Source organism: Syngnathus leptorhynchus, chromosome 4, assembly GCF_054491065.1.
Source record: "Syngnathus leptorhynchus isolate UIUO chromosome 4, UIUO_Slep, whole genome shotgun sequence".
NCBI classification, from domain to species: domain Eukaryota; kingdom Metazoa; phylum Chordata; class Actinopteri; order Syngnathiformes; family Syngnathidae; genus Syngnathus; species Syngnathus leptorhynchus.
In genome coordinates this window covers 10,908,093-10,924,813 of record NC_141198.1, presented here as the reverse complement: position 1 = coordinate 10,924,813, position 16,721 = coordinate 10,908,093, and the positions used below count along the sequence as shown (strand labels likewise).

General features: G+C 41.2%; 2 protein-coding genes across 2 annotated transcripts; one reads left to right on the top strand and one right to left on the bottom strand.

Moving 5' to 3' along the window:
• Window positions 1-634: 634 nt before the first annotated feature.
• On the top strand, window positions 635-5,855 carry p2rx2 (purinergic receptor P2X, ligand-gated ion channel, 2). The gene is made up of 12 exons (XM_085910446.1): window positions 635-780; window positions 983-1,118; window positions 1,200-1,271; window positions 1,365-1,440; window positions 1,518-1,614; window positions 2,007-2,087; window positions 2,168-2,321; window positions 2,558-2,688; window positions 2,765-2,855; window positions 2,928-2,993; window positions 3,069-3,146; window positions 3,396-5,855. Exons 1-12 carry the CDS (start codon window positions 641-643, stop codon window positions 3,495-3,497), a joined length of 1,224 nt encoding a protein of 407 aa, XP_085766572.1. The 5' UTR covers window positions 635-640; the 3' UTR covers window positions 3,498-5,855.
• pole (polymerase (DNA directed), epsilon) lies at window positions 4,362-16,695 on the bottom strand. Its single transcript, XM_085910445.1, has 48 exons — window positions 16,463-16,695; window positions 16,252-16,387; window positions 16,090-16,170; window positions 15,943-15,987; window positions 15,769-15,861; window positions 15,515-15,669; window positions 15,173-15,317; window positions 14,993-15,073; window positions 14,801-14,908; window positions 14,620-14,730; window positions 14,437-14,522; window positions 14,221-14,340; window positions 13,876-14,008; window positions 13,687-13,800; window positions 13,401-13,613; window positions 13,178-13,285; window positions 12,956-13,084; window positions 12,771-12,873; window positions 12,552-12,698; window positions 12,323-12,468; window positions 12,036-12,184; window positions 11,842-11,934; window positions 11,460-11,762; window positions 11,130-11,325; window positions 10,841-11,055; window positions 10,639-10,741; window positions 10,468-10,548; window positions 10,161-10,283; window positions 9,750-9,959; window positions 9,427-9,639; window positions 9,164-9,307; window positions 8,937-9,077; window positions 8,696-8,849; window positions 8,511-8,617; window positions 8,165-8,341; window positions 7,848-8,071; window positions 7,435-7,655; window positions 7,084-7,288; window positions 6,830-7,003; window positions 6,586-6,711; window positions 6,368-6,500; window positions 6,086-6,287; window positions 5,750-5,878; window positions 5,474-5,667; window positions 5,187-5,387; window positions 4,982-5,107; window positions 4,731-4,820; window positions 4,362-4,649 (listed from the first exon to the last, which is right to left on the bottom strand). The coding sequence occupies exons 1-48, from the start codon at window positions 16,522-16,524 to the stop codon at window positions 4,527-4,529; spliced, it is 6,873 nt and encodes a 2,290-aa protein (XP_085766571.1). The 5' UTR covers window positions 16,525-16,695; the 3' UTR covers window positions 4,362-4,526.
• Between the last annotated feature and the right edge of the window lie 26 nt (window positions 16,696-16,721).

The following is a 16,721-nucleotide window of genomic DNA, read 5'->3' as shown; positions in this document are numbered from 1 at the left end:
AATTGTAAAAGTACATTATAAAAGCTATTCATTTTACAGGGTAGTAATGTAATAAAATGATGTAACAAGAGGGTTATAAATATGACCAATAATGCACTTTTTATGTACTGTAATAGTGTAGAAAACTTCAAGTAGTTGATGATAACATCATCATCATGGGAATAAATTAAGTATAGCAAATATACAGTACAGAGTACACAGAGTAAATATTGTAAATGTATATTTTATGAATAGGAATGTATTTAGATTTGATTCCTGGATAATTTGCAACATAAACTGAGAACTTTTAATACAACTATGTTGTATGTTGTAATGTCTAATGTTATGATATATTACTAATGTATGATGAATAGCCCTAAATATTAAAATGTAGGTTAAAGATTCATCAGTTAACCCAGAGGTCATAAACATGCAAGGGCAATCAGAATAAATGACACAAACTCCACCCTCTTGTCTTCTCTGTGGTTTGGGCAAGCACAATAACATTACGGAGATGCACACTGGAGTAGAGCAGAGAGGCAGAGAACAAAGAAGCATCACTGGGAACTGTAGCTGGTTCGAATGAAATAAAATTTGTGTGAACTCCAAGGTCCAGAAAAAGACAGGATATCTTGGAGGTAGTGCATTACATAAACTAATCATGGGAGTAGGTGGATGTTTAAAGGACTATTTTCTTGGTTTCTGGGACTATGAAACCCCCAAAATCATGGTAGTTAAGAATCTAACTCTTGGAGTCATATACAGAGGAGTTCAGTTTATTGTCATCACCTACTTTGTCTGGTAAGCATTGTTTTTGCATGTTTTGCATGTATTCATTGTTTATGTATCTATCTTTCATCATCATACACAAAATGTAAGACATCTAAAACAGAAAATTGATGATACAAATTGAGTGAAATATCAGATAAAAAATTAATTTTAACAATACAGTCTTATTCAGCTTTGTATCCTTGTCATCAGTGTTTTGGTATGTGCTCTCAAGGTACGTCTTCATAAGTCAGAAAGCGTACCAAGAAACTGAAACACGTCCTGCGAGCTCAGTTTATACTCGCATGAAAGGCTCAGCAGTTCGTGGAGATCAAATCCTGGACACTGTGGAATATGTTCGACCATCGGAGGTGAAGAGGCTCTCATGCATTTTCACATTGTGATCTTGCCTTCATGGAGGTTAAGAGTATTGAACAGTGTTATTGTGGCAGGGTGGAGATGTCATTACTGCAATATTGAGACGAGAGGTCACATACAACCAGAAGCAAGGAAACTGTGCTGAGGTAAAAGGTCAAACAACATACTAATTTAAACCTATTCAATATTATGTATATGTATTAAGTTCCCCATCAATGATTGTCAGCTTTTGTCTCTAGTATTTTGGTGTTGCAAATGCGAACTGCTCGAGGGACTCAGACTGCATGCAAGGAGAGGTTGACTTTAATGGCCACGGTAGTTCTTTGCTCACAAAATGTCCCTTAGGATGAGGTATTTATTTGTCTCAAGCTTCTGTTGGTTCTGTTTGACAGGCAGAAGGACGGGCAGATGCATTAGATACTACAACTACACTTTCAAAACCTGTGAAATCAAAACCTGGTGTCCTATCGAGGAATATGCTGTCCACAGGTAAGAAGAAATACCAATGGGATACATTGTGGGGGGGTTTAGAACCATGCATGAGAAGTTTCATGGCTACTTTTAACAATCTCATAGCAGTTCCCATGTAAAATAGCCAGCTTCTCTCTGTGATTCTACACTTTTGTCAGTTTTCTAAATGTATTTTCTCCTTTTTGCCCACTGCCAGAATTTCAAGCAATATTTAATACCTTTGTGCAGTTGCCAAATATGGCTTCCTGTCCAATGAAGGGCAAAGAGAGCAGGTCAAAAGACAACCTTAAATAGATGGTGTGAAGTCAATCTAGCTTTTTTTTTCTTCACAAAACAGACTAACCCTAAAAACAAGTTTATTGTAATACTGTCAGATTATTGTTGAGTCTTTTTTTGTCTAATGGGTACAGAGAGCCACCTTTGATGGAGGCCATCAATTTCACTGTATTCATCAGAAACTCCATACTTTTCCCAAAGTTTGGAGAGCGGAGGTATGAGTCTACACTCACACATCACATAAGCGAGATCACGCATTAAATCCAAATAAATATTGAAGTTATCTTTGTGGCAGGGGTAATATTAAGGGCTCTTCAAACAGACGCAACATGCACAAGTACCTGAACAAATGTCTATATGATGAGGAGAAGGAGCCCTACTGTCCAAATTTCCGACTGGGTTACATTGCACATCAAGCCCGGGAGAACTTTAGCGAGCTCTGCAGAACGGTTAGTACAGAAAGCGTTAAACATTAGTCATATTTGCATTTTACAGAATGAGATTCGATAGAAGTGTTTGACCTTTTTAAAAAAAAAAAAGATGGTTTGTTGTAACTGATCAATCACAGCAATATTTAATACATTTCTTCTACCATGTCAATATAATCTCAACAGATGTTCTAATGTAGGAATACTAGTAATTAAAATACTACACAGCACCTATTTTATGCTAACTGACTTCTCAGGGTGGTGTGATTGGTGTTTTTATTCATTGGAACTGTGACCTGGACCTGGATCCATCCCGCTGTAAACCCAAATATTCCTTTAGGCGTCTGGACCTCAGAAAAGATCAAGCCAACTCTGGTTACTATTGCAGGTGAATTTCACAAGTAGAATAAAACCTTAAAACTGAGGTTGTGGTCTGTAATAATAGCAATGCTGTTTGTTTCTAGATTTGCCAAATACTACCATAAGAATGGAAAAGAGTCTCGGACACTTATCAAGGCTTATGGCATTCGTTTGGATATCATTGTTCATGGACAAGTAAGTAGAGGTTTTGTAAGAATCAAAGTCAATTTAGGAATGCTATGACATTAAAATGTTTCTTCTTTCTAGGCAGGTAAATTTAGCCCAATTCCAACCATCATCAGTGCGGTGACCGCTCTGACTTCTGTCGGAATTGTGAGTTAAGCTTATCCTTCCTCATTTGTCCAACTGAAAAACATTTTCTGACTTTTATTCCTCTCCTACTATTAGTGTACCATTATTTGTGACTGGATCATGCTGACATTTATTGACAAAGATAACATCTACAGTGAGAGCAAGTTTGATGAAGTGAGTAAAAAAAAAAAAAAAATGCACCAAAAGCTTTCTCTTTAGAATATACTTAAACAGTGAGGTAAGTAAAAGCGGAAATATTCATTCTCACACGTGTTTAGAAGAATAATTTCATAATGTAAGGCAAATAACTATTTGAAATTAAGTCATCTTTGTGCACATACATTAGTTTGATGCGCTGTATGAGAAAAGCTTAGAAAGTAAACACTTCACAAATTTGAGTGAACTATGACCTTTTCTCTCCAGGTTATAAATGAACCGATCGATGACTCCATTCCTCCACAACTGCTTTACATCACAAGTTTCAGCGCATATCAATCAGACTTGTCAGACGATGTGCTGCTGTGATGTTATCAAAAAAGTCATCTCATGGTGTGGACTCCAAGATTTTCTATGGCCTCTCTTGAATACTAATAAGATTCATCGAAATAGCTTGGCATCATTTTTTGTAGCCCGATGAGAGCATTCAGCAGGAAATGGCGCACCAGATGAGTCATGAGCAGTAATTCAATAAGTCACTTCCCATAAAGTGCCTCGCTAACAAGATTCTGGGGTTGTCTAAACTCATCCGGATTCTTCACAAGACCACAACAGGCCAAGAGTCGGTGAAGAGTCATCGACCCATTTCTGCCGTGATGAGTGAAGTATCATTTCAGTTTGGGGGAAATTTAGTTTAGGCTTTGTGGGTATGTAGAAGTAACACGAGCAAAATGTGAGACCATGTAAACGTACATTATTAGCCAGTAATGATAAGCTAATAGTGTTTTCTTACAATTACCTTAAATGTCTCAGAAAGAGTAGAGCAGAATGTGAGTCATTTATGAATCATGTGTGATCAACATTTACACCAATAATATTCTGCAACAAAGATGCTGTTTCAATCTTTTGGACGTTTTTCCCATTTTATACATACATTCAGACAACAACAAAAATATATATTTTGCATTCAGTTTCTGAAGAAGCCCTTTCTATATTATTTTATATTTTAGGCAATACCATTGTTTTATTACACAAAATTAAGAGACATGTGTAGAAGTTATTAGAAGTAAATGGCAATAATAAAAAGCCCTCCCACCCCATAAGACAACGTCCTGGGAATTAGTAAAATATTGTTGGTCGGAAAAACGAGTGTTTGTACAAATGGATGGTTGTCCCAAGAGCTGGTGACAAAAGAGGATGTAATCATACGTTTAAAAACACCTCACTACAGCATTACAAAGTAAAAAATATTTATTGACATAGAAAATTTCAAAACTCCCACCACAGAGAGTTCAATCATATCTACAGCTCACAAACACACGCACGCGCACACACTCACCAACAATGACGACTGATTTGTTCTAATGCAACAGACAGTTGCGAACCTCAGCTGTGCTTTTAAGGATTACTCTGGTTCATCTGAGGAGTCATCATCATCAACCAGTCAATGGTCTCCTTCAGGAAGCTCATGTTGTAGTGGGAAGCAATGTTGCGAAAGACTGCAACCTGCTCTGAGAAGTTCTTTCGAGGGAAAGATAACATGTAAATAAAAAAAAAACCAATAAAAAACAAAGACACAGAAGACGATAATGGAACACGTACCTTAGCTGGGAAAGTAAGTTCAAAGTCTCCGGCACATTTGCAGTAGAGGGGCATGTTTGCTTCTTTCACTCCTTTGCATTTAAGACAAACCTAGACATAATTTATCATTATTTGTTTATTGAAACATGTACACACAATTGCTGGCAAGCTGTTTAAATGAAGTTAATCACATCATTTATTGTCCTTCTCATGATGGAACATTGTCAGTACATTTGAGTAGTTTTGCCTTTGCAGCTTTTTTTTTAACTTACCAAGTCCTGCAAAGTGTAGCTCATTAATTTCTTCTGCAGGGCTTCCACCAAAGCCATCTCAATAGACTCTGTCTCATACTGGGCTTGGCAGTTTGAGCAAAACCACTGTGGTAAGACGGCACCATCCTGAAAGAAAGAAAAAAAAAAAAAAATCAGTCAATGAAATTAAGAAGTAAGACTACGAAGGGAGCCTCTGTTGGCTTACTTGTGCCACGGACGGGTCTTTGCAGAGGTCGAGGTCACGACAGAAATTGCAGTTGTGGCATATAACTTCGGGCAATATGTACGAATTGCAGGGATCACGGAAACTGGCTTCTTCTGAAAATTCCCCCACATCCACAAGGCGCAGAAGGTCCCTCTTTAGCTTGTTTACCTGGTTCACAATGTTGCCATCTAGTGAGAGGACCTGAAGAAACAACAAAAAGTGGCAAAAAATGAATCAGCTGATTTAACATTGAAGACACGTTTTTTCCCCCCTTCATATTTATTTACCTGACAGACATATTTGACAAACTCCAGAGCTGGGTTGTTAAGTGGCAAGTGTGAGCCTGGCAAGACCGGGAACATTTCCGAGGGCTGGGTGACATTTCTGGTACCAGTCACTTTTTTTTGGATTTTTTGTGTAATAGTAAAAATGTTCTGGGTTAGCTCAGTGGACACATAGTCCTGGGAGAAAGAGATCATTCCTAAAGGAAAATTTAAAATATGCATCATAAGGTCACCATAATATGCAGCATTGTTATTCAGTTCTACAAAAGAGCATTGTACCAGGAAGAGCACTCAAATCCCCCACGGCCTGCTGGGAAATCTGGCTGCCTCGCCTCTTGACTGGCGTTGCACCAGGTGCGTTGCGTTTCAGTTCTTCTTTCATGCTTTGGTAAACTGCTACAATGTAAGCTGAGTAGAAAGTCAATGGATGAAAATTATTTACAAATAGAATGACACTTCAGCCTGGTTGCTTGGCAACAAAACACCACTAGGTGGTGCCAAAGCAATATTTTTGTATGAGACATGACATTGGCCCAAAATGGCAAATATGCAAGTCTTTAGAAAATACTAGACAGAACCAGAATAAACAGACCGTACTTTCACAAAAGGACTCACATGACACAATCATGAGGAAGTAGTTCTGGCAGGAAGCACTTTGCGGCAGATACTGCATGATATTCCAGTTGCTCTCAATCAAGTCCTCCACCTCATCTGTCGCGGCATCTTCCTCATCTTGTTGCGCATTCACTTCTTCCTCCTCTTCATCTTCACTGCCATCTTCATCTCCCTCTGTGTTTGTCTTTGCTTTGACTTCTTCCTAGAAAGCACCAGCCCAGAGCAGCAATAAATTGGCTATTTGGTAGACATGAAGAATGAACTACTGTCCGTTTGAACTACCTCGCCGCACAAGATGCTGGATGGAAGTTTGCCTTTCACACCACCATTGTTAGCCGGATCCATCCACAGTAAAAATTCCCAACATTGAGAAAAGGAGATGGACAAAGAATGGAAGATTTCCTTGGAATGTATGCTACACGACACACATTTGATATGATGAATACAATGAAACCTTGATTAGTAATAATAAGTTATGATTTAGATGATAAATATCAAACCTATTTGTGATGTATTCCACATAACCAATGGCATCATCTATCCTCCGTTTTTTAGTGCACAAGATGATCCTGTTGAAGTTTCCGTACACCACAGTGGAGCCAAGACGCTTGAACTCCGCAATCAACCTGTCAGCACCACAACAGGAATTACAATGGCCGGCTGATTAATTCTCCCGCTACGAGTCCAAAAGCATCGCTTGAACAAAACAATACATGCAAGCAATAAAGGCTGTGCGTCACTCACTGCAGGAAGACCTTCTTCATCATGTTGTGCAAAGTGCGGTGCAGCGCGGGGTCATAGAGCAGCGAGCTGGGAGAGTGAAGCCAGCGATAGAAGTGCATCACCTGGTTGTCCGCATACACGTTGTGGTACTGTGTGATCTCTCTAACCCATCCCACCACCATGCTTTTCAAGATCCTGTTTTTGCGGAAGAAAAAACATTGGAGCAGTGGGGAAGAAAAAAAAAAAAAAACCCCGAGTGTGTTTTCAGGTTGTACCTGAAGGTGTTGGAGCAGAGGGCGGTCTCGTCGTAGCTCGCTAGTGAGTTAGCTCCTTGGTTTCCTGACATCATGTCCTCCAAAGACGCCTGTTGGATCACATCAAAACTAACACCCAGACTGGCTCCTCCCTCCATGTCATTGACATGCTGCGACTGGAGGATGGTGTTCACAGCCAAGCTCTGCAGGTCCAGCTCCACACACACTGCAAGATGGAACATTTGGAACTTAACATTCATTCCTCACAATAAAGTACATTTTGTCTTTCATTATGATCTCGTATCTGCTTTGTTGAGTTCATGGCAAATCATGCCGGGAGATTGAGTTGGGTTTAAGCACGTGTCGAGGTACCTGTGGAGTAGCACCCTTGGGCATTAATCTCAACAGAGCACCGGTCATCACTTTCCATAACAAGGCGGCTGTCATCCGCCTCTTTGCCACCCAGATCTGGCCTCGCTGTTGGAGAGAGCCATAGCAGGTGATTGTGTTTCCGAAGATGTCTAGCAAGGAACAAGTCAGAACCGAATATTGACACATCCTGGGGCAGGTTTCCTACAGGTAAGTGGTAGTACCTGAAATAGAAACGAGATAATGGACAGATTTTCAGTTTTCATTCTTTCTACGTGAAATCAGCTTAAAAACAACATTGACATTTAGCATAACTCAAAGTAAGGTCATCCATCATCATTTTTCACATGAAACTAATTTTTTAAATCCAGTGCGAATAATTAATAACACACATTTGAAGTACACACGCTACCTACCGAGCCATGTCAAAAGCCTGCGACAGATAGCTGTCCAGATTCAGATAGTGGCGGATCATGCGCCGAGCTCCATGTCGCTGCCAGTCCAGCACATTGTAACTGATTTCATCAATAACATGCACCGGCACAACCGGGAATTCATCCAAAACTGGCATTCCCGTAGTCAGTCGTCGCAACTCCCAGTTGGATTGCACTGCGATGAGGGTCGGACCCCGGCGTTCCTCCTAAACATAACGGATAGAAGCACATTAGAAGAATCCTAACATAAGCCATTATAAAAAAAATCATATCAATGGATAATTTGTTTATTTTCTTACTTTGTAGCTGAGAAGTATACGTTGCAGTGCACGGTGGATGGCCTTCACATCATTTTCAGCCCGAACCTCAAAATTGTGTTTTTCTGGAGGCAGAAGGTCCTCTGTTGTTTTTTCCAACAGGGCAGTGCGTTCAGCAGTGTAGACATTACTGAGGTTTGGCATCTGGTTGCTTCGCACCTGCATAGGAGAGAGACGAAAGACAAAGCTTAACCTGGGGAGGAACTTTAAAACAAGACAACAAACCAGGTGTATTAAATCCGTCAACTTTAACAGTGCTTATAACTGAGCCCCCCCCAAAACACAATAAAATAGGCAGCACAACAATACAGCAATGTACTGTTCTTACAGTGTCCAGAACAAAAATGTTGGCTTTGCGCTGAGAAGGGATGAAAAGGCCAAACAAGGCCTTGTGACCCTGACTGTGATGGTAAAGGTACATGTGACGAACACTCCCTGAAAGAGGAACAAACATGACGGGACATTAACAGACTGTTGGACGACAATTAGTAAATCACACAAATACGTTCATACCTGGCTCCAAGTAGCTGAACTGAGCCAGAGACTTCATATCCAGATTCTCCAGATCAAAAGTGTCTGCCTCCCTGCCGGCCATATCCCTCCCAACACGCTTACTGACCATACACACACATCCGAGCTGCACCAGTGCACGAAAAAGTAGTGGCACCTGAAAGATAGATGATCAAAATGCATGGTTGTGTATTATCACTGTTAATTATTGTGGTATAGGTTGGCAGTGGCGTTTGCATGATACCTGTGTTTCATAGACCCCTTCAATGTCTGGGGCTGATAGGTCAGCGTTGATTTCGTTAATGTGCTCCTGATACATGTCCTCGGGCACACAATACTCATACAGGTAGTAGACCATGTTGGAGCGAGGGAGCAAGCGATTCACCTGATGCAACACACAAATATGCGGCTTGGAAAAAAAATACAACTGGTAAAAAATAAAAAAAAAAGGCATCTTGCTCACTTGCTTACCTTTTTGTATGTTGGTCCCTCCTCCTGTTTCGGGACTTTTTGGTTGACATAGAAGATGCGAGGAATGTTGAGCTTCATGCAGTGGAGGTCATTTCCAATGACTGCCCATAACTTATAAAGTCCAGGGTGGCTCGTTTCTGCAATCTGGAAGTATCAGATACAATACTCCAATTGACATTTCACTCCTTCCTTGCATAAAGACAATTGGATTGCATATTAAAAAAAATAATCAAGGCGGGGCTGGTGATGTACTTTATGCCTACCTGCACAACTTGCCAAGGCATGTCCAGGATGCTACGAGCGGTTTTGCGGAGGAAACTTCCCAGACCTGTGGTGTGGCCATCCCTGATCAATCCTCCGCCGACAGGTTGGGCTTCGCCATCCAGCAGTCTTCGCTTTTTCTTTCTTTCCTTCCTCTGCTTCATCTGCAGCTCCCACTTTTTCTTATGGTAACGCAACCACACAAGATGCTCCTCCTTTAAAATAAATAAACAGCTGTGTAATGTGACACTTGGTGGACAAACAATTAGAAATTCCATATGAGGACATAGAATTAGTCAAACGTAATATGCAAATGGTTGCCTGCCTTTGTCTTGCCCATTGGTGGTGGCGGTCCCAAAACCTCTCTCCACGACTGGGTAAGCTCAAGATCCTGAGACTCCACCTGGCTGTCCTCACCCTGAGAAGTTCTTTTCCTCTTGGTGCTGATGAGGATGGCCGGCCGTAGCGGCTTAGGTGGCGTCCCAAAGTCCTCCATATCGGGAACTGGATGGCCCTCGTGGCGCAGAGGAACCACCTGAAGAAAAACATCAGCTATGAGCGGTTGGAAGAGGGCCTTGAAACAAGACAATACACTTCTTGATGTGTTTTAAGTTTAATTACAGTATTATGTTAAAGCACACTCACTGAATTTCTTGAGAATTGAATATTCCTATTCAACGGGCAGCAAATTACATTTCCCTGATGATGAATCATGAGTCAAATAAGCGTTACCTACCTGTCTCTTGCCCTCGCTGGTGAACATCTCGCTGATTTTCTTTTGTTTGTAGATATCATTTTTCTCAAGAAGCTTCTTGTGAAGCCAATCGGGATGTCGGACTCGGGGAACTGGATTCTTCACCTGCACATCACAAGTATATTGTAATTGAAAGTATTAGACATTTTAGTATGATGCGGTTTTCTCCAATTGCAAACTACTATCACGATAAACATATTTTCAAAAGACTAGCTCTCTGACTGTTTATCTACTAGATTACCCAAATGACCAATAACTAACCCAAGCATCACTAGCATTTTTTAATTACCTGTTGGAGAGCTGCAGGGATGGTGATAATTTTCTGAATTGCGCTCCCGAGCCTTTCAATGTAGTAACTCCAATCAAGAATCTGTGATGAGAACAGGAAAGGCAATCTAATGCAAAACGAGGACAAAAAACAAAACAAAAAACAAATCCATAACTTTCATTATTTCCTTACTGAGCGGATGTCAAAGTCATGCAGGCTGGGCATCTTCAGCCATTTGCGTAGAAAATGTTTTGTCACGCTTGACTCAGCTTGGAAGATGGCCAAAGGGATAGCTCTGAAAGACGAGACCTGAATGAAAACTTGCTTCAAGTTACTTTCTGTAGCCTGTGATCACAATTTTAGCACTGAGGAGCAACATGTGTCGTTTCCCCACCTCTCCGTCACAGGAGATCCTTCTGGCTTTCGAGAGATGACGTAACGACAGCTAAGACCAGCATCTTTCACCATTTGGTCTCCCAGGAACTCTGCCAGTCTCTTGGCTGTGCTAATGGAAGTGGACTTTTGCTCTCCGTAGTCCTCCAACTTTTTAGACATGGAGCGATTTTCGGATATCAGGTCAAACAGCTCAGCATCCGGCATGTTAGCAGCCTGGAAGATCACAGAAATTATGAAATAATTCCTGTTATGTTAAGAGTGTGACAATTTTAAACAACTGCCTTTACCTTGCTGTACAGCACATCCAGCCAGTAGTCAGCCACTTTGGCTACAGAGGCGTACACCTCCTCCAAGGTGGTACCTTTGAGGAAAGCTTCAAACACCGAAGACTGGAAGATCTTGATGAGCTGTAACTCCCCTCTTCTCTTCACTTCAAAACCCTTCAGCTCAGCCAGAGAGCCGTCCTCATTGAATACGGCGTACCTAAGGTCAAAGGCCAACAGAAATATTAGTGCATGTAATGGTGCTGTTGTTCTCCAACTGTGCTTATTAATTGGAGCATGAATTTTATTGGAGAAGCGGTAACTATCGGCATGAAAAGTGATGTTTGGCCTTACCTTTTCTTTAACTTCTTGCCTTCTTCTTTAGAGGCAGGCAGAATCATGGCAAGATACGGCCCGTCCACTTCGAAGAAGATGCTGTTCTCTGCCCTGATATTGTACGTGAGCGACGCGGGGTCTACCAGCTCGTGATACTGCTCGTTGGTAAAGCCTTCCTTAACCAGGATATTCAGCATGGCACCAGGGTAAGAGATGGTCACCTTGGGCTTCTTCTCGTTACTAGTCTTCACTACAAAGTTCTCCGGGAAAGTATTTGGAAGGACGCACCAGATACCATCAGTATCCAATTCAAGCGGCCTCCTGGGTCACAGGAAAGTTGACAAAAAACAGATTATGCCAGAGAAACTCTACATCAATTATTACCGTCGCCATATGTTACCCTATTTGTTCGATGAGCTCTCTTGCCCGAGTGATGATATTGGCACCGGTGTAGCACACAATGCCAGCCATCTCCATTGAGTACCAGCGAGCCCTAGTGGACACACAGCGCAGCAGTTTAGCAACACAGATTTCTTTACAGAGGCCGTTTAGGAAACTGGATTTAGTCCAGAAAAAAATGGAGTTAACTCGTACCCTTTTCTCATGACATAGCCATAAAACGAGTTCAGGATACACTTGTGAGCTAGCTGAAGAGAGTCATAAAGGATCTCCATGTTCTTGCAGCGCTTGGCCTCGGCAGCATCTCCTCTATCTTGAGCTGCGGACAGTTTCTTCTTCCACACCTTAAAAAATGCATTAGAATAAAACAGTTTTGTGTTACCACGAAGAGTCGATTGAAATATAGATTGACCAATCAGCCCTGAAACCTCCTGGGAGGAAGACATGATTCATTTTCTTTTCCGTGTTACAAAGCAAGATACCTTGTGTAGACCTTTAAACTCATATCGCCGATCCCGAAAAGCTCGAACAGTATCCACATAGAAGGAGTTTTCTCTCTGACAGATGGTAGTGACTCGCTCCTCCAGCTTGGTGACGTGTATCTTCTTATAAGCCTTCTTGCAGTAGTCTGACACAAAGACAACATTAGTCAGAACTGCCTTAGATGCGGGGGAAAAAAAAAACCAAACTGTTTTAAAACAAATACGACACCTGCAAGACGTTTTTTCTCATGCTTAGCCTGTTCTTCCCTGTTGAGTGTGTGGAAGGCCCGAGGTGGACCGTTAGGGAAGAACGGCGGGAATTTCTCAGACTCGAGTTGCTGCTGGATACGATGGAACTCACTACGACTGGCGGGCACTACGCAAAAGGGGATGAGGATGTGACAAACTCATGGATACCTTAAAATCCCAGCGTGTGACACAAACTTACTGATTTCCCCTCTCCAGTGCCAAGCCATCCTCCTTTGACAAGTGGCGCTTGGTTTATTGAAGTCACAGGCAGCACAAGTGGCTGCGTCTACCATAGCGGAAGGCTAGATGGGAATAATAGAAATGACAAGAATATAAATATAATGTCTTTATCTCTTATAATCTGAATTTCCCTTTTTGTTTAACCTGTAGACGGTTGGTGAGGATAATGTTGGGGTACATTGCTCCAACATCAAGATGGTATATGAGGGGACACTCAATCCTGTTTGGAACCTCTTTCAAGGAAGTCAGCTTCTTTTTGATATCTTCACAGACCTATTAAAAGACAAGTGTCATTTATTTTATGTTACAAAAGTAGAATAGGTGTTGACACAGAAAGCAAGAAAAACTAATTTATGTTCTACATACTTCATTAAAGTTGGTGACTTGCTCAAGGGGGACTTTCTCCTCTTCCTCAATGGCATGACGCATTGTTTGTTCAACTCGCTGGCATAAAAAGTCAAATGCAGCTGGATTCTGTCAACAAACCAATCACAATAGCACTGTAAGACATTTTTCCATTACAAACACAGTATGTGCCTTGGCTCAAGGGTAAGGAAATATACTGATAGGATAAAAGCAAATAAAGTACCATTTTGAAACGGCAGGGAATGTCACTTCGAAACACTCCAGATTCCAACGCTTCCACGTGGCCCCCCACGTAAGTCTCAGAATCCAAGACGTGGCCGTCGTCTGTCAGTTTGTTGAAGACTTGCTCCTGCTTGTTGGGGAAGACAATGTTGGCGTGGAAGGCCTGCACCATGAGCAGAGCTTCGCATAGAGTGCCAGAACCTTTACGCAGCACCTGCGTGGAGAAGGACACACATGTCACGTGGCGCAATCCAACTTTGAAGTATATTATTGCCAAGTAAACAAACCTCATCGGGCTCCATGGGGATGATAGTGCACAGAGCAAAGATGAAGGGGTGAACATACTTCATATAAAGGTAATATGTGGCCACAGCATCTGACACGGAGTAGGTGGCTAAAGTCTGACAAAAAAATAAGTAAATAACAGAATGAAATAGATTTTAGTACTAAGAATGAAATACAAATAGAATTCCTACTTGTGGTTCCTCCGTTGCCATGCGGCACATCTCCTCCGGGTCCAGCTCCACGGGGTCATAGCCCAGTTTAGCCTTTGCTGCGGCCTTCAGATTATGGCTTCCCACTGGCAGGTAGCTATCTCTCTTAACCCACCTAACGTACAAGAGGAAAATGCGATTAAATCAAGCCTTCCATTATACGCAAGATACACTAACTAATAATGTCAAACAAGATTCGGAATATCACAGGTCACACAATAATTAACTCATCGTCATACTTTCCGTATTGCTTTATGTTATCTGATATTTTTTTCTTCTAAATAGTAGGTATTTTTGAAACAGGTATGTGATGCATCAGTGTCAAACCTAAAACTGTCCATGTGGATGGCCTGAGTGGACTTGTACTCTCCCTGGCTGTCCTTCTGGAAGCCGATCTCCCTGTACATGCTGAGTCCGTGCACGGAAGCTCGTGTTTCCACAAAAGGCCTGGAGAATTACAGTCAAGTTAAAAATTAAAGATGTTGACAACATTTGTGTGATATGACTAAATGCAGGAATTAAAAAAAAAAAAAAAAAGCTCACCAATCAAAGAAGTCTCCGTTATAGGTGACAAAGATGTTAGGCTTGGTCTCTTGAACGTGATCAAAGAACCTCTGAATAAGTGCCATCTAAAGGCATAAATAACATTATTACAATATGGCATTATTGTTCAATTTTTTTATAAGTAGGAGCTTAAGCTACTACAATTTTTCTAATGACATGTACCTCATCATTCTCATTAAAAACAGTGAAAGGACCTTCATATTCAGGTTTGGGTGTGAACTCAAAGTCTTCAATGTTTTCAGAGACAATCTCTCTGTTTGTGATTAGAAACCCCTAAAAGGAGAAAGCAAAACAAAAAAAAGTTACAATGACACGGTTCAAAAAGAAGCGGCATAAAACCCACCTGCCCATCAATCATATATGAGATCATCATGATTTGATCAGTCTCTGCATCTGGGAATTTTAGTGGAAGTTTGGTGGTCTCTATGTCAAAAGCCAAAACGACAGGGTCCTAAAAGTAAGAACGAAAAGTGAATTATGGGACGTCAATGTAAAAAAACAAGAGACTGAACTTCAACAAGAATACGGGTCATACGGGTCGTTCGACAAGATCGTCTCGGCGAACAATCTCGGGTGGGTAAGTGCTGCCTCTGTATCGAACATTGTACCAGTGAGCCTGAGAAATAAAAATGGTAAAAAAAAACCCAAAAAACATTAGAACAACAGATATAAGATCTTTGATTTATTTCAGTCAGTAGCTGTTGGTTGTATTCACCACATGGATTTTTAGGTCAATGGACACGCGCACGTGGTAGGGCACGTCATACTCCCTCATGTCCACAATGTTGTCTAATTGGTCGGAAATATTCTTGGACATCCCATCTTCCGCTGCTGAAGTCACATTCCCACCTGATAGTGCACTGCAAACACAGCAAACAGTGAACACATTAGGCTACCTCAACAAAAAAATAAAAAAACAAGAGGATGAGCGACATTGTTTGCTGTTGCAGTACTGAACTACATAACATACCAAAAAAGGCAACCAAGCAATTGCATGTAAATAAAAACACACAAATAAAAAGACTGTTTGATTATGGTTTCATTGAACAAAACATACCTTGATAACATTGACGTGTAGACATCATTAGACTGTTCTCTTTCTCTGTTTTTGCGTACCGCTGGGGAAATTTCTCGCTTGACCTTGATAAGATCATCCACAGTATTGAAGGACAGCTTAATGTAGCCTCTCTTCAGTCCTACAAGATGGTTGGGCTGAGTTACAAAAGAGAAAAATGTTTGAAAGTTATTTGCAAGAGCAATGTTCTAGCAGTTAGTATTCCTGTAGTAAATACACACAAAAAATTTAATTACCAGGTCCAGATCTTCTTTTGAGACAATTTCAAGCTTGGACAGTTTGCCTTGGAACTTTCTTGACAAATATAAGATGACTTCTCTTTCACAGTTCTGGATAAATATAGTGCAAATATTATGAGCATTTCTACATTTTGGTGTCTGACAAGATGCAACTTTGACGGGCGGGTTTACCTTTTTTGTAGCAATATAAAAATAAGGCTTGAAAGGGAGCGCAACCTATAAACAGAAGACATATTGCGTTTAATGCATCATACATAATCAGAATGATCTAACATTTACTATTTGCTTTGTTTGAATTTGAGTTTTGGGCCAACACACCTTAAACCTGCTTCCATCCTCCTGGATAAAATAATAGTTCACAACACTGATCAACCTTTTGTCTTCATCCAGGATCTCAGCCTAGACATACAAGGAGGTACATATTTATGTTTTGTAATGACAGAAAAGGCAAACACGTTAGGTGAGTGAGTATTAACTTACTGGGTGCATGTTGATCAACCATCCAGTTTTCTCCTCGGGTTCTTTCATCCTATCGAAGCCGAAACGACTGTCCATCTCATCCGTGAACTGGCTGCGCTCCAGCCTCTTGAGGGCCGACATTGAGGAGCCATCATCCCTGGTTGAAATACATTGCTCGCCATCATGTACGTGTAATTTGGTTTTCATGCAGACTCGATGCTAAACTACTTACTGGTTCTCCTGATCTCCACTTTTCCCCTGGTCCGATTTGAATCTCCCACTATTTTGAAACATTACTTTGTGAAGTGGGCAGACCGCAGGCCAACAAAAGTAGTTACCGGCTGCGATGTGGTGTTATGTCGGCGACAGATTCGGCATCTGGTAATATTTTGGAGTTCTTTCAAACCTGTGTCGTTGTTTCACTGACCACAGTGACAAGCCTTGTGTTTTCTTAGTTTGGCGCGTTCTAGCACTTCCCGCGAGATCAGCGC

What these genes read in the sequence shown, in the direction of transcription:
- p2rx2 (XM_085910446.1), top strand. Translation starts at nt 641, where the DNA reads ATGGGAGTAGGTGGATGTTTAAAGGACTATTTTCTTGGTTTCTGGGAC. An exon ending in AACTCTGGTTACTATTGCAG is followed by an intron (nt 2,689 to 2,764) that starts GTGAATTTCACA and finishes GTTTGTTTCTAG; the next exon opens with ATTTGCCAAATACTACCATA. An exon ending in ATATCATTGTTCATGGACAA is followed by an intron (nt 2,856 to 2,927) that starts GTAAGTAGAGGT and finishes TCTTCTTTCTAG; the next exon opens with GCAGGTAAATTTAGCCCAAT.
- pole (XM_085910445.1), bottom strand. Translation starts at nt 16,524, where the DNA reads ATGTTTCAAAATAGTGGGAGATTCAAATCGGACCAGGGGAAAAGTGGA. An exon ending in TGGCAACGGAGGAACCACAA is followed by an intron (nt 13,801 to 13,875) that starts GTAGGAATTCTA and finishes TTTTTTTGTCAG; the next exon opens with ACTTTAGCCACCTACTCCGT. An exon ending in GAGCTCATCGAACAAATAGG is followed by an intron (nt 11,763 to 11,841) that starts GTAACATATGGC and finishes CCTGTGACCCAG; the next exon opens with GAGGCCGCTTGAATTGGATA.